Here is a 17852-nt window from a genome sequence, read left to right as displayed (position 1 = left end):
TTTCTCTCAACTGCTGAAGTGTTAGTTTACAGAGACGATTTCATTCCTGAAACCTTCTTCCACTTTTTATAAACATTAAAATTTCTCAAGATCTTTTTAGGATGGATATCATTCTGCCAGTTTCTGAGTGAATGATTCCTAAAGAGCCAGAGCTATCCATATCCATCTTTGGCTTAAAGAAACAAGAAGTAACATTCGAGAGAAACTTCGAGCATTCCTGCAGAATGGTCTCTAAACTGGAAGGCAGCGGCACTGTGAAATGTGTATAGAATTGAAATAAAATCTTATCAACAGGATCTGAAACGTAAATATACATCTTTATGTATTTTATTTTTGGCATTGGAATAACCACAATCTGTTACTTTTATTCTATTTGATAATTCTTTAAAATTGTAAAATTAATTTTGCAAAAATTATTTGAGAATTCGAGACGAATATCCGCATTCTGGATTGAGCAACATAAACTTTTCTCTAGATACAGCATTGGTGAATTGTGTGAGAAAAAGACAATCCTACAATTCTATATTTACAAATTTATATTTGTGCGATATTTCACTCGGTTGCTGATTTTCAATTGTTTTGCAATTTTTTTGTATTTATCCTCTCAGTGACACTACTTCTAAAAATATTAAAATACTATAATCGGGTAATCTTTCATTAACGTTTTACCAAAAGTGCCGAATGACGTGTTTAATATGCAATTTCAAATTTTTCCGAATTTAGGTCTCTCGTACTAAATTGATGCAACTATAGCCCCTCTGCAATCTGAAAAAGCTTAAGATTGATATCACATCATTATTGACACTTTTATGCGTTGCTCAGTTATCCATAAATAAAACTGCGCAAATTTTGATATTTAATTTATAAACTTATTTTTCCATTGTTTCTACGGAAATTTATTGCTCGATATATATATATATATATATATATATATTCAAGAGGATTTGGAATTTATAAGAATTTTTTTTGCATATTATTGATTTAACTATGAAATTTTTATGCTTGTTTAATGAATTTTATGTCAATTAAAAAATTCTTCTATAAATTAACATCAATTAAAATCAAAGCACATTTAAATTTTAATATTTCATGCGAAGTTTTTAATTTTTCCCTTATTATAAAACATATTTGGAACAAAATTGGTTAATATTATTTGTTAAGTCGTATTTGCAAAATTCTATATCTTCCATCGTTAGTTTCATTTGCCTTGTATATAGCTTCTAAGACTGCAACTTATTTTAAAAATTAGACAATGTTAAAAATGTTTTTAACATTTTAACTAGGTAAAATGATATGAAATTGCAGTTGAATGTGTAATAAAAATCACGAACAACAAATCGATTATATACTTATTTGTATAAAGTGCGAATTCATTCTTGGTAAAAGCAAACTTCTGGCAATTTACATCCAAATAAAAATATCCAATGTACGACAGAGGCTATTTTTCAGATGCAATCTTTGTTAGAAAATATTTTTTAGATAATATATAACGATTATATGAAAATATTTATAAAAAACGCAGACATGCAGAGGGACTTATTTGGAAAATGCGAAGAAAAAAATTTTTACTTGAAACGAACGATGAGTAGGTTTGATTCTAAGAATTAGTGACTTTGAAACATCTCTTATATTATGAAGAAATATGCCTAATATCAGAGCTAGTATAAGCAACAGTAGAATATATTATTGCCGGGGCGCCCACAAATAGCCTCATCTGGTTTTCTCACTAGGTAACTTCATATTGCTCTTATTACTAATATTCATGGAAAGTATTTTCTATTAAATTATTGCCTCAGTATATAAAAAGAAGTCAATAGTTGTTTACTTAAAATATATCAATTTTTTTCAGTTGCTGTGACCATCAACATGTATCCTGGGACATAAAATGGAAGAGAATGCCTGTCTTCTGGACAGCCATCTAGCCTTGATTATGCCATCAAGCTTTCTCAAACTGCTTCCAAAAATTACAGTGATAAGAAGCAAATAATGTTTGAAGAGTCAAGGATTTTATGATGCAATACTTCACCCATTTCCTGTTGAACATACTTCGCAATTGTTCCTTGCTAACTTTTGATATCACCAAGTAAGAGACCAGGCAAATTTGATATTTTGCTGATGTAAGTGGCTCTGTGGCGTATTCAGCGATTATTTGCTCAGTCAGATAAGTATAGAAATTCTATTAATTCTAGGAATTTTCAATCTGATTGAAAAACGAGTAATTTTGTAGAATTGCTTTTTTGCAGTTGGGAGTATAGATATTGTTAAAATCTGGTGTGTAATTGAAAGATTTCGCCAAAAAATTTCAAACTTAAAAGAATTTGAATAATTATTAAATTCTGCTTATGATATCGTGTTTTTAAAACTGATATCATAAGCAATATCTAATATGACAAGATTAATTAAGGAATAGAAAGATGGAAATTAATTGCTAATACAAGGAAGTAAATATATACTAGCTGCATAAATTTAATTTTTTAGCTGAGATTTCTAAAAGATAATGGCGGAGCTTAATTGAAAGACAACGAATTTCAAATTAAAACAATTTCAATATATTTAATCTTTTCATATGAGTGTTTGGAAATTATTTTGATTTGCTCGAAATTCATAGTTAAGTCTTAAACAGCGAATATTAACTACGTGTACAGAAAAAAAAGTCGAATATATTAGATAATTTTTTTTTTCATAGTTTAGATTCCCATAACAGTTTGGAACTTAACAGGAAATTCCAGCAATGATTATAAAGCTCATCACTCATCCGATAAAAACTGAGGTTCTTCCCGCCCAAGGCCTTTTAAAATTAGTTTCAATTTTTAAAGTTTTCAATTTAAAACATTTTTCTCTTCAGTTTTTTCAAATAGAAATCTTGTAAATCTGTCTTTCTCGTTCTACCTTTGCTCATTTAAGTAGTTGAATAGAATATAATGCAATTTAAATGTATTTCTTCCTCTCGTAACATAATTGCTATTTATGATAATGCATTGAGGTTTAAACCTCAAATGGTAAAATATATTATAGTGAAGGACATCACGGGCGTGAAACAGCTTAACCAATTTTTTTAAAAATAAAACACGTTTCATTACCCAGAAACAAAAGATTCATGGTTGGATATTTACCATGCGTGTATCCCACCTTGCATGGAAAGGATGCGAGTTCGTAATTGTGTAAATAGGACCCATTAATATTTTACCCCTTTCAGTAAGTGAGAATTACTCAGCATTATTAAAAACAGTATAAAATCCGAATTTCTAAGAATAAATCTTAAAAAAAAAAGGCAGTTAACCCGCGAGCACTCGCACCGGGTATGACATGCCCGATCCATTTTCATTCAGCGTTTTTGTTACTTCCTGTTTTTCGGATTAGGCCAGAATTTCATGTAGCTGCATCCAAGGTCACATTCTTTCATTAGGGGAAAAACCAGTTCTGTTCTAAAAATAGATTTTGAGAAAGAGGGGTTGGGGGCATGTCATACCCATGCGAGTCCTCGTGTTCGTCAAACGTTTCCATTTCTGTCTCTTAGTTTAGTGCAGTATGACGCGCTATATGAATTACGAGGAAGAAAGTGAATAGTTACGACATCTTATAGAAACTTTCTAGTGACGATGAACCGTTATCTGACGATAGTGTTGCCTCTGAGGATGAAAAATACTGCAGCGATCACGATTCTTCCACTGAAATTGAGACAGAAATAGAAGATGAATGTTCACTGTCAACAACAGATTGTTATATAGGTAAAGATAAAGTAACAAAATGGGAAAAGACAAAATATCGGCAAAATGTTAGGAAGCCTTCAAGGAATATAATTAGCAAGCTTCTAGGTAATACACCTTATTCAAGAAATGTCGCTTCTGAAAACACTGGGACTCGCTCTTTCAGAACACAGAAACCGTAAGCCTCAAGGAATAATAACAAATCCAAGCACTTCTAAGGAATTGGGATTTACTGATAGTGTACAGCCTGAAAAAAACCTCAAAGGAAACTATAAACGATGTGCATTTTGTCCATGTAATAAAGACAGAAAATCTAGGTTTATGTGCCAAAAATGTGAAAGGAGTCTCTGTGTAGAGCATCAGTATGTAATTTGTAAAAATTGTCTCTAAACATGTAAGTAATTATTATTAAATTCACTTAAATTCTTAAATGCATTGTTTTGTAATATTTAACTACCTAAGGTTTGCTTATAAACAGTATTAATTAATATTTAAATAGAAGAAATGAATTAGGGTATGAGATACCCGGCGCGAGTTCTCGTGTTCGAAAATGGGTGCGAGTGCTCGCGGGTTAATATGCATCTCAGAATGAAATCGCAGCATTTCCAACAGGAAGCTGAAATAATTTATAGCATACTTGGTTGTGTTTTTGGAGGTATAAGAAATCTTAAGGAGGTAGGTCTGTTGCATATTCCACCCTCTTGGTCTTTGCAGCAATACTTTCAGGTGGGAAGGATACATTTTTGTCAAATGACACAATAGTTATCAAGATTTTAATCGTTTTTCTCAGACTTTCTTGCAAAAATAGATCTTGATTCTTCTCAATTAAGAGAATACCGTAATTATTCCTCCTATAAAATGCATAATATGGGCTTTGTATAGATTTCCTGAATATCCCTATATTATAATTATATCAGAATGGAATCCAACTTGTTACATATTTTCCTGCCAAATATGAAGCTCCCATTTTGTATTATATACTCGTATTTGATCAGGCCTTTCTTTCACATTATTTCTTTATATCAGAATGGGATTCAGATTCGAGTGAATAATTTTAATGTTTTATATTTGTGATAATTTGAAAATTTTATAATATTTGAAAGTTTTGTGATCTGAATCAGATTGTTTCATTCAGCTTTTCCCACGGTAATGGGGATAAAATTTCCAGTTCTTCAGTTAATTATACTCACTTATACCGACTATTTTCGAATCGATTCTAGAAGATAACTGGAAAATCGAAAATCAAGCTAGAGGAACGTTTTATTGTAAATTTAGCAAGGTGGCACATGAAGCAAATCTTCTGCAATAATATTTTTCCATCTATTAATTCATAGCTAAAACGATGTTTCTATGAAGTTAACTAAAGTCGTTTACGTAATCCCAGCGTTTTGGGTAAATATTTCTACATATTTTAACCACAACGAGTATTGAAATTCCTAATTGTAGGGAAAATACGTAGATGAGAAGGTGATATATCTGAATTCATTTCAATGACAAGAAAATTCGAGAGATCATGTATTGAATGTGGGGCAAAAAAGGATGCATGGGTAAAATCGTAGTATTTTTTTTTTCTTAAAAATTTCTACAACTATCGAGCTTATAAAAAGTTGAAAGTGACTTTTCAATTTCTGACTGGGTGTTGTGGTTGGAATTAGAGAAGCGCCTTAAACATTTAAAATTAATTTCCTATTAGTAATAACTTAAAAAAAATATTAGGAATAGTTTCAGAAATTAAATTCATATAGTTTAATTCAATAGGAAATTCTAGGAATTTTCATAAGTCTCATTTAGAGTTTCGCTTTATTGAAGCATTTCTTGAGAAACTACGCCATATGTCCCTTCAGAATTGAATGCTGGTTTATTATCTTGGAAAAAATCTATTGAGAATTTAATTACTAAGGCTCACTGTGCTGTCAATGTATTTAAAAGTTTCGATGTCTGAAGTGGAATTAGTATCTCTAATTAGATGTGGTACATAAATTTTTAATATTCCACAAGAAATGTAATTGCACAAATATCACCCCCTCCCCAGAAAATGGAAAGTGTGAATTGTGTATTTAAGTAGGTATGCGAGAAATGTAAATCGATGTCCTCGGAAAGTGCTAAAAGAAAGTGACGAGTGGGGCTTGGTAAGATGTAAGTAGTTGTGTAGTGTGAGTGGTGCCTTGTAAGGGAGTATGTTAGAGAATTGTGGATCAATATGGATTCATATTTGGTGGTGGTGAGCAATCGTTGTGGGTTCAAGTGTCTGTGTGTTATTGAGAGAATGGAGAATGAAAATATTGGTTTATTGTAAAACGAGGATGGTTGATGAAAATTGTTTATTGTAAGTTGGGCTGAGATGGGTCAGTTTTCTCACTGTAAAGGTTAAATAATATATGTGCATTTTATGAGAGATAGAGCTAATCGTGCATAAGAAATGAATCTTAGTCTGATGAATAGTGACGAGTGGGGCTTGATAAAATGTAAGCCATTGCGAAGTATGAGTACTGGTGACTTGTGAGAATTGATGATTGATGTGGATTCATATGTGGTGGTGAGCGATCGATGTGGATTGAAATGTGTCTGGGGGTGGTGGCTAGGCGTTGTGGAATGAAGTATTATGAATCATGCCTCTGAGTTTGTAAGTGAAATGATAATAGTGAGTAACAGAGTCGATTTGCTGATTCCGTGACAATGGAGAACTTGATAAAATATGTTCCGTATGAGTGAGAATTAAGAATGGATATATAATGGTTTCTGTATTTGGAGATTTCAATTAAGGCAAAGAAGATTTTCTAAAAATTATTTCTTGCTGGTGGAATATGGGTCATGTTTGAACAATAGCAATGTTTGCTCAGTGGCAGCGGCCCGTGGAAGGTGTGGGTTATCTTTTGTCAGTGGCAGCGGCCTGTGGAAGGTGTGGGTTATGTGTGTGTGCAGTGACAGCGGCCTGTGGAAGGCGAGAGTTGTGTGTGTGTGCAGTGGCAGCGGCCTGTGGAAGGTGTGGGTTATGCGTGTGTGTGCAGTGGCAACTGGTTTTGGAAAGGTGTGGGTTATGCGTGTGTGTGCAGTGGCAACTGGTTTTGGAAAGGTGTGGGTTATGCGTGTGTGTGCAGTGGCAACTGGTTTTGGAAAGGTGTGGGTTATGCGTGTGTGTGCAGTGGCAACTGGTTTTGGGAAGGTGTGGGTTATGCGTGTGTGTGCAGTGGCAACTGGTTTTGGAAAGGTGTGGGTTATGCGTGTGTGTGCAGTGGCAACTGGTTTTGGAAAGGTGTGGGTTATGCGTGTGTGTGCAGTGGCAACTGGTTTTGGGAAGGTGTGGGTTATGCGTGTGTGTGCAGTGGCAACTGGTTTTGGAAAGGTGTGGGTTATGCGTGTGTGTGCAGTGGCAACTGGTTTTGGGAAGGTGTGGGTTATGCGTGTGTGTGCAGTGGCAACTGGTTTTGGGAAGGTGTGGGTTATGCGTGTGTGTGCAGTGGCAACTGGTTTTGGAAAGGTGTGGGTTATGCGTGTGTGTGCAGTGGCAACTGGTTTTGGAAAGGTGTGGGTTATGCGTGTGTGTGCAGTGGCAACTGGTTTTGGAAAGGTGTGGGTTATGCGTGTGTGTGCAGTGGCAACTGGTTTTGGAAAGGTGTGGGTTATGCGTGTGTGTGCAGTGGCAACTGGTTTTGGGAAGGTGTGGGTTATGCGTGTGTGTGCAGTGGCAACTGGTTTTGGGAAGGTGTGGGTTATGCGTGTGTGTGCAGTGGCAACTGGTTTTGGGAAGGTGTGGGTTATGCGTGTGTGTGCAGTGGCAACTGGTTTTGGAAAGGTGTGGGTTATGCGTGTGTGTGCAGTGGCAACTGGTTTTGGAAAGGTGTGGGTTATGCGTGTGTGTGCAGTGGCAACTGGTTTTGGGAAGGTGTGGGTTATGCGTGTGTGTGCAGTGGCAACTGGTTTTGGAAAGGTGTGGGTTATGCGTGTGTGTGCAGTGGCAACTGGTTTTGGAAAGGTGTGGGTTATGCGTGTGTGTGCAGTGGCAACTGGTTTTGGAAAGGTGTGGGTTATGCGTGTGTGTGCAGTGGCAACTGGTTTTGGAAAGGTGTGGGTTATGCGTGTGTGTGCAGTGGCAACTGGTTTTGGGAAGGTGTGGGTTATGCGTGTGTGTGCAGTGGCAACTGGTTTTGGAAAGGTGTGGGTTATGCGTGTGTGTGCAGTGGCAACTGGTTTTGGAAAGGTGTGGGTTATGCGTGTGTGTGCAGTGGCAACTGGTTTTGGAAAGGTGTGGGTTATGCGTGTGTGTGCAGTGGCAACTGGTTTTGGGAAGGTGTGGGTTATGCGTGTGTGTGCAGTGGCAACTGGTTTTGGAAAGGTGTGGGTTATGCGTGTGTGTGCAGTGGCAACTGGTTTTGGAAAGGTGTGGGTTATGCGTGTGTGTGCAGTGGCAACTGGTTTTGGGAAGGTGTGGGTTATGCGTGTGTGTGCAGTGGCAACTGGTTTTGGAAAGGTGTGGGTTATGCGTGTGTGTGCAGTGGCAACTGGTTTTGGAAAGGTGTGGGTTATGCGTGTGTGTGCAGTGGCAACTGGTTTTGGAAAGGTGTGGGTTATGCGTGTGTGTGCAGTGGCAACTGGTTTTGGAAAGGTGTGGGTTATGCGTGTGTGTGCAGTGGCAACTGGCTTTCGAAAGGTGTGGGCTCTGAAAACTGTGGATCACCATTGCAATAACAGGTGAAATGTGGAATTATGATATTCCGATTTCAAAATGGTTGGAAATTAATTGTGGTATTTTTAGTGGATAATTTTTTTTTTATGTGAAAGATTAGCAATGCATTTAAACTTTGTACACAAAGTTTTATATTTTTACCCAATTATATGCAGGAAAAATGTCAGTACATTGCGCGTAATTAAGTATAAAATGCTGAACATTAAAATCGGTAAAAATTTATACTAACATCATCAAATTATAACAATTTATACCTCTCGATAACTTTCTTAACTGGAAATAGACCTGCAATTTTTTTGTGCGTGCTTTGGTGCAGTATTTCGAAAATTCATGGTATTTAATTTATTAATATTTAAGTAGCATCTTTACAAATTATTTAACTTTTCATTAAGAATATGTCAGCTTATTATGTGAATTGTGTTTTAAGATCGCAAACAGTAACTGCACGATACTTTACCATAACAACGAAGTTTGTATATGGGTTGGGCTCAAATCCATTAATCATTTTATGATTGATCAAACGATCTGAATATTTCAAGTTTCTTTTGAACTCTTATTTGTCTAGTTATTAGGAATATGTTGACACCCGATTTAGTATTGAAATTTGGTATTTTAAAACCTATTATCTGAAGGGGGGGACCACAACAAAATTGGGTAACTACTCTGATATGCTGAATTCGGATAAAATTGCAGCGAAAACTAATATTTTTTATATTTTAGAACTTTGTATCGGAATGTAAAAGCTCAATATTTTAAAAAAAATTGCCAGTTAAGTATCTAACTCCTCGGTAAAGAAACTAAAGCAATAATTACTTGTTGAATGTCAGATTATGCCTTCTAGGATCTTCTCTGTATTCAACAAAAACATCACTTATTGAATAGATATGATTTCCGTGCAGGTGATAGTTATTTTTCAATTACGAAAATAAAATTAAATCGAATCTGCTTCAGTAAAAACGAATTTTTGAAGGAAATGTGATAAGTGAATGTATTTCAAGTAAAACCAAAAATAATCGCTGCAATAATTGAATGGAAATCCAGCACCTAAATATCAAAGCAATTATAATGTTCTTTGGTATATAATATCGATATCAAGAGAACATAAAAAAATATTAAATAATTTTTCGGGATTTGTGTATAATTTTGATACCGTCTTGCGGAATAATTCCTTTTTTTTCTGGGGGAAAATTCTGATTAATCTAAAAATAATTTTAGCATTTTATAACACGTCTTAAACCCTAAGAATAAAGGGAACTCTTGTGAAATTAATTTTCCCTATTTAAGAACAATAATTATGGAAGAAATCAAACTTCAATTTTTTTACAATCCCTCAATATTCAAATCTAAATTCTGGAAAATAACCTTGCTGTCTCCTGTAAACACTGCTATTTCACTATGAAACTGAGTCTTCTTTAGAAAATATTGGGATAAATTAAAATGCTTTCAGTCTTGATGATCTTCGATTTTGCTCTCCCACTGAAAAATAAGCAAAATTCTATAGTTGAACCTATTTTTACAATTGTCTCAAGTCTAATTCACTTCAAAGACAGTTTTGAAGTGTGGTATTTACGTGACAAATGTTTATGCATGAAATCATTTGTTTTTTTGGTATAAAAATTTGTTTGGTATAAAAATCATTTTTTTTTTTTGGTTTTTGAAAAATTTGTATTCTTTCAACTTTATGCGTATCGCGATTTTAGAAATAATCTTTTGTTCATCTTGAATTTGAAACTGAATGTGAATCAGATCACAATTTTCAAATATTATAAAATTTTCAGATAGTCAAAAATATAAAGCAATTTAAAATTATTCGCTCAAATCTGAATCCCATGCTGATGGAAAGGAATAATGTGAAAGTATATGATCAAATACGATTGTATAGTACAAAATGGGAGCTTCATATTTGACAGGAAAATATGTAACAAGTTGGATTACATTCCGATATAATTATAATATATGGATATTCAGGAAATCTATACAAAGCCTATATTATGCAGTATGGTTATGTAATATATCAGAAGAATAATTACTGTATTTTCTCTTAATAATTGAGTGCCACATAAACATTAACTGAAGAATAGATGAAACTCATTAAAAAAGAATTTTCTTCACAGCTTCTCAAAATGCTGAACAAAGGGGGGGGGGGACGTGGAATACACTTGAGTAGGCTAGGAATCGAGAGGCATATATTTTTCTAAATCGAAAACGCATTGAAAGAATTTGATTTTCCTTCGAAGAAAAATACTATTTTTATTTTCTGGGAGATAAGTTCATTAATAATCAGTTTTTGGTTCTTCAGTTTTCTCTTCGATATTGCCAATTCTGTAGTATGTTTCTCAAATAATGAAAATATTTTAAATGTAACTTATTCTGCTTTATTAATGTTGACATTGTTACCGATTTCAAATATTTTAATTTTATAATTGCATAAATTTTAAGATTTAAAATTTCAAATAATTATTCTAAGAATAACTCTTTATTAGTTATTATAATTTATAATTTTTGAAATATATCACCAATCTTCAAAATCCGTGCTTTTTTTTTCTTATACTCAGACGGATAATTATAGTAATGAATGTTAATATTTGATATTTCTAAGAATATCTGTACGCCATATAAAGTTGAGAGGCATTAAAATTTTAAGTTAACTTATAAATCTTATTTGGATTTTTTTGTATAAAACATGGAAATAGATTAAATGGCATCTTTATTGTCTGGATTCATTTTTAGATGATATAATTAGAAATTATATAATTAAATTATTTTAGATGAGATTGTGAACTTGTATAGTTTCATTTTGAAGATTCGGTCACAGCGATTCGATTATGTACGCTTTGAAGATCCTTTATTTCCTGTCAATAGCTAAAAGTTTTATTGTGTTAATTCATAGAAAATATTTCATTCCTGAAAAATTTTCCACATTTTTCAATATCAATTTCTCAAGTTTTTTTTAGAATGGATATAATTCTTCCAGCTTCTGAGGGAATTATTCCTAAAGAGCCGGGGCTAGCCATATCCAGGCTTGGCTTAAAGAAACAAGAACTAACATTCGAGAGAAACTCCGAGTATTTATATTGAATTATTTCGAACTTGGAAGACAGTGTCAATGTGAAATCTTTATAGTCGCATGTTTAGTATGTAAATATCAAGCCTTATAAGAAAGAATGAACGTGTTGATTATCTGTTTTGAAGGTATCCTACGACATAGCGCTTCCTTTTGTATGTCTTCGTCTGAGCTCCTATCACTTCTTTATGCAAGTAATTATCGAAATGGTGGAGTTCAATGGAAATCATGATATACTAAAAGAACATAGATAATACTTCCAGTTAATAAAGTTGAAGGAATTCTCGTTCGTAAGATTCTCTTTTAGTTTTTAATGATTCACAAAAGAATTAAAGAATTATTTTACAATTTTAAAGCGTTCACTTAATGCATTTCGCTAAAAAGTAACTTTTCCCTTTCATAGCTTAGAAAAATAACTTCAATTTTTTTTTTCTTTTAGGATTTGGCCGAATTTCAAGGATATTCAAACTGCTGAGTATCGGTTTATTAAGTTCGAAAAAAAGCTACCTAGAATGTCTGCGAAGCTTTTGTTTCATTGCAATTGCAGTTTACAAATGTTACGAGGAGAGAAAAGTAATTATGTATATAAGAACAACTTTTAAAATTATACAATTTATTCATCTCAAAGACTTTGTACTAACAAACTATAATTGCATATACCCTACTTTCATAATTATTGTATTCTAAATTTTCATTGACTGTTTTTTTCAGAAAAAAAGGACCTATCTGCGGTATTGCTTGAAGACTGAAACAGCCAAATGAAGATTGGGCACTTTCCTAGTTGGGAGATACGGCATTTGCTGCTTCTAATATTTTAGGGATTTTTATCGATTATGAATAATGGTTCATTGAATGTTTGTTGAAATAATTTTAATTGTAAAATTTTTATGTAGTTATTCGGAATTTGTATTTTGTCAATATATTGAATATTAGTAACTTTTTTGTATATTTAGACACTTCTGAAGTTTGCAGTAAGGTTCAATTTCAAAATCAAATTTTTTTGTTAATGTTTAATATTGTTTAAATTACTATGGTGTGTGTACTTTAAGAGAAAAGGAACTTTGATGATCTCGAATTTTTACATTTGTTTGATTTAGTTGGTCATGTATGTATTTAACCTCTGGAACTAAAATAAGTTATACATTGTATTAGAAAATTTAACATTTAAACTTGTTTTAAAATAATTTAAAATGCAAAAATCATATTGATAAACTAAAGTTCTTTGGTTGTCTATTTTATTTCCTATAAAAGGGAATAATGTCAATGGTCCCATCTGTTTACGAGTTTATATTCACTGTTCAAAGAGTTAGAGTAGTATTACAGTATAGTAAGAGTATAGATTATGGACACAACTTAAATTTTGAAGCACTGAAAAATATTTCTTCCTGAATGTTTGAAAGCTTTTTTAAAAATATAAATTTTAAATTTAGACATTTCTTTTTACCGACTTTCCAGCTCTTATCAATATAAATTGTACAAACTAGGATTATATGCTTACCGATAATTCTTTCTCAGATTATAAGCTTTTGTCATTTAGATGAATAAATATTAAAACTATCTCTAATTTCTATTTTTCTTTCTCTTCTGAATACCCTACAAATATTTATTGCATCCATTTATAAATTTTATATTAATTTAATTTTCTCAAGTTAATATTTCTTTAAAATAGGGTTTCATTATAAATTATTGTTGTCGTTGAATTGATGCATATCTTTGGAAACATTAATCAATTTTATTCGTTCAATCATTTTTTTTTATTCTGTTACGGAAAAGGCTTTCTGATTGGCTCGGCCGGCAAGCTAATCAGAAAGCTTTGGATTTTCAGGAAACATTTTGATCACCATGCCTGATCACCATAGTGATCATTTTGTTTTCAGAAAAAATATCCTTGTATATTAAATTCTTTGCTCATGTTTTCTGTTTCTTTTCTGATGACCAGAAAATTATTTTAAAATTTATGTATTTTAAAACCCCAAGTGTAAAATGTATGCAATAAAACAAAATATCTTTCCTAATTCTGTAAAAAAAAAATTCCCATTCATCATTAATTATTGAGGATAATTTTAATAAATTTCTAATTTAATATTTTAAATTAAAAATTAAGATGTATTTTTAATGTATTTAAGCATAAACTGTTATAAATTTTCCCAGTAACCAATCTGATCTTTTGAAGCTCAAATTTTAATTTTTATGCCATATATAGAATTCTAGCCATGTTGTATTTTGGTATTATTTTGCTTTCTTAAATTTGTATATTACAAGTTGATATTTTGTCATCTGTTTAAGATATCTTTTTGATATATTTGTTTACAATCGTCGATTTTGTCATTTTTGTAAATCATTCATTTTCTGTATACTATACAATGAAATGTTTGTCATTATTTCACTGCAGAAGTCAATGTTTCAAGCAGCAATGGAATGTTCTCCCCTGTTAGATAACTTTGGCTAAAAATTTACTGATATTACAAGCATAAGCTAAGCACTATTTGTTAAAATTGAAAAATGTCAGATGATGCGATACAATACAAAATAGACATTTGCTGGTTCAGCTAAAATTTTTGTTCATAGAAATAAGATAATTTACATTAAATAATATAACTTTATTTAATTCTTAAAACCCCAAGTGCTTTTTTAAAAATTAAGTTTATAAAAAGCTTAATTGAATTTAGAATTCATCAAATTAAAATTTTTAAATTCTATATAATTAAATATTTAATGTAATTTTGATTTTAATTTAAAATGAATTCTTATTCAAGAATTATTTTAAATTTTAGAAAAAAGTCATAGGAATTTTTTGAAGCGTATACAACCATAAAAAAAATATCTAATTTTGTTGTAGATTAGAATTTTGACTAATTTATATATTATTAAAATTGTTACAATGTTATATTATTACAATGTTTTCCTTAATTCAAATATTACAATTTGAGATTTTACCATCTGTTAAAGTATGAATTTCATGCATGTTTACATTACCTAATATTGTCATGATCTTGTAAGCTGTTTTATATTCTGTATTGCAAATTTGTAATAAAACGTTTGGATGTTACTTTGTGTTGTCTCTGCTATTAGTTTGTAAACTGTCAGATTTGTAAACATTGCATGGCAATTATACCTGAATCATTTTAAAATTATTATATTAAAATATTTGTGTATTGTCAAAAATTTAATTTATAGTATATCAGAATATTTTATAAATGTTATACCTCTTAATAAATATGCCGAGAAGATTTTGAAGTTCAGAATATTGAAAAAAAAATCTAATAAAATACGAGATACAGCATGGAAATGAATAGTTGACATTTTTAAAGAAAGTAAAGAATAGTATTTGTAAAGTAAGTATTTGAACATTTGCAAAACAAGTTTTTTTTTTTCGGACTGAAATTTTTAAATAATTTGTCAATTTTTCCATCTATTAATGTGAAAATTCGGAGTATAATCACTGATTTTCAGATTGACATTGAACGTTCAAAAATTTTCAAAGATTAAAATTTTGTTCTAATCTCTTAATAGAATTTAAGAATTTATTTGATATGCGTGAGATACAGATTTAAACCGTAAATGCAATTTTAAAATTGTTTCTCGGTGCGATTACTTAAAACTGATAAATCAGAAACGTATTATTCTATATATCATTATATATTCTCGTGACATAAATATAATTTGGTCATAGAATAATTAATTTGCAGAAGGTTTCTTAGTGGTTTGAAAATTGCCTAAAAGATTGTGAATAATGAAATGAGTTTTATTTTAATTCAACCAATGTTCAATTATTTCTTTGCTAAAATTATTTCGTATGTTTGCAGATTTGTAACCATTATTTACTATTTAATTTAAAATTATTGTTTTTCTGTGTATGAAATATGCAATTTATTTGAAATTTCTTTAAGGAGTGGAAGGAGCTAGATAATGAGATAACAATTGAAATCTTATCTTTAGTTTCAATTTCTCGGAAACTGAATTAAAATATATCGATAGCTCAAATTTCAATTCGATCATTATCATTGTAACTGATCCTTTCGTAAGCTTGGGAAGATAATTTTAATCTACCGGATATGAAATGTAATCTACATGATGTATTTTTAATCTACAGTTCCTGTATGGCCATTTTAATTACGATAGTCTTATTCTACTTGATAATTCCTAAAGTTACATATTTTCGCAATAATTACTAAATAATTCGCAACAAATGGCAAGTTCTCAAAAGATGAAGTATTTGTGCATTGTGTATGAGAAATAAGACTAAAAATTCTGCAATTCCATATTTATAAAGTTGTATTTTTGCAATCTTCTACTCGGTTCTGTATATTGTACAATTTTGTAATTTTTCGTATTTTTGATCTCAATAGCAATGGAGTATTTTGATATTTTTTAAAAATGATTTAATATTCTGTCATTAGCATTTTTACCAAAGGATGCTTAATGAAATTTTTAGTATGTAATTTAATGATTTCAAATTTTTCTACATTTAGGGGTTTCGTATTAAATTAATTTAGTAGTCTATTTTTTAGCCCCTCTGGAGTCTAAAAATGCTTATGAATATTATCACAATATAGACTTTGAATTGCACATTAGTCCATAAATAAGTTGCCCAACTTTTGATGTTTGATTTAGAAATTTAATTTTATGTCTCTACGTACATTTTATTTTGGATGATTTTAGGTAAATGCAAGATTACGATAAAATAATTTAAGGGGATCTTGACTTTAAAACATTTTTATAAATTAATGATTTAATTATAACATTTTTGGATTTGTGTACAAAGGCAAAAGAGTGTCTTAATGTCAATCCTTTTGAAAAGTTTAAAACTAAACTTATTTTTTATATTAAATAATTTTAAATGTTACAAGTAATGTAATCCTTTTTGTATTTTTTCCTTATTATAAATATACATTTGGAACAAAACTGGTTAATATTTTATTTCTTTTAGTAGGAAAGTTCTGAGAAATATTTCTACGCATAACCTTTTTTAAATTGTTTCTCTAAACGCAAAAATCGAATTAAATAAACTCGAAACATAAAATGCTTATCCATTTTTATTAATTTTTAACTGGAATTCTTATAATAAATTTTAAGCAACTTTCTTTCTTAAATAAGATGTTGGGGATGTTTCCGACATTTGAATATGAAAGGAGCATCGTTTCGAGAAACTCATTAACGGTACTCTTGTAAACGGATTTAAAATTCATTTTATTTTGTAATACCTATCAAAATAACATTTAAATCGCATATAAGTATATATTTTGGAGATGGAAGCATAAAAACAATTTCGAAAACATTTTTATGAAAATATTACTTTTTTTAAGTATCAATTCAATATAAATGGGAGTAAAAAGAATCGAATACAAAATTCTTTAAACTATCACTGTTCAATTTAAAATTAAAGTACTTGAATAACTAATTGATGAAGTGAAATCTTTTTTACATTCTTTTAGTCTATTTTTTTTCTTGAAATATAATTGTTATGGTTATACATTTTCTTTAACATCCAGAATTATAACTATTATTTTAATTCCTTTCATTTTCTATCTTCATGAAATATGTAACTGCCATCGTATTGATTCATGGCCCTGGTAATTATATTTGCTAAGGTAATTAATTATATTAGATTACCATCTTAGTTAGTTTCTCCATTGAGTTCAATAAATAAACATAAAATGCATTTTAATATCAATTTATTTAAACAAAATTGCATAGTATAAAGAATTAGAATGAATTATTAATTTAGATTTAATCAGAACCTATTTGCGTTGCAGGTTCTTTAAGCACGAACATCAAACATTAAATGTCATTTTAAGTGTATATTCCCTGTTTAGGTAATTGCGTATCCTAAATTATGTCCAGGTGAGAAATTCGCCACAACTGATAATGTTTAATGTTACGGAGATGAATAAATGTTTCGATGCTTTTTCAAACAGCATTAACGAAACAGCAGAGAAGAGATAATAAGAAATGAATATTTCAAATAAATTGGATCATAAATACTGAATAGTATTGATTAAATCCATTACCTAAACAAATAGTTAGCTTATCAGTGCCAATTTATTACATTTTCGTTCTTAAAGTAAGAATAATGATGTTTAAATATTTGCCTTTAAAATAAAGATATTCTTTTCTATGAACCATTTTCCAGTTTATATTGATTTAGAGAAATATTTCTTCGCTCGTATTTTCATTTGTTCTTTAAAAGCTTTTTTTTTAAAAAACTTAATGAATATTATATGAGTAAAGATGAATATAGTTCATTTTAAATTCATTTTCTAGCATTGTAAAAATTGGAACAATTGTCTTTCTTGATGTTTCAAGCAACATTATTTTGTTTTCAGAATTTAATAAAAAAAATAACCCTTACTTAAACTACATTTTATTTCCATTGAATTGAAATTATTGGTAGGGT

At 30.6% G+C, this 17852-nt stretch overlaps 1 protein-coding gene across 1 annotated transcript; it reads left to right on the top strand.

Annotated features, from left to right (window-relative positions):
* Positions 1-6615: 6615 nt before the first annotated feature.
* LOC129975462 (uncharacterized) lies at positions 6616-8400 on the top strand. The gene has a single exon (XM_056088524.1). The coding sequence runs from the start codon at positions 6616-6618 to the stop codon at positions 8398-8400; it is 1785 nt and encodes a 594-aa protein (XP_055944499.1).
* Positions 8401-17852: the final 9452 nt, after the last annotated feature.

The sequence above is a fragment of the Argiope bruennichi genome, chromosome 7, assembly GCF_947563725.1.
Source record: "Argiope bruennichi chromosome 7, qqArgBrue1.1, whole genome shotgun sequence".
Lineage (NCBI taxonomy): Eukaryota > Metazoa > Arthropoda > Arachnida > Araneae > Araneidae > Argiope > Argiope bruennichi.
This window is presented reverse-complemented; position numbering and strand designations above follow the sequence as displayed.

Coding starts and splice junctions, on each gene's coding strand:
- LOC129975462 (XM_056088524.1), top strand. CDS start 6,616: ATGTGTGTGTGCAGTGACAGCGGCCTGTGGAAGGCGAGAGTTGTGTGT.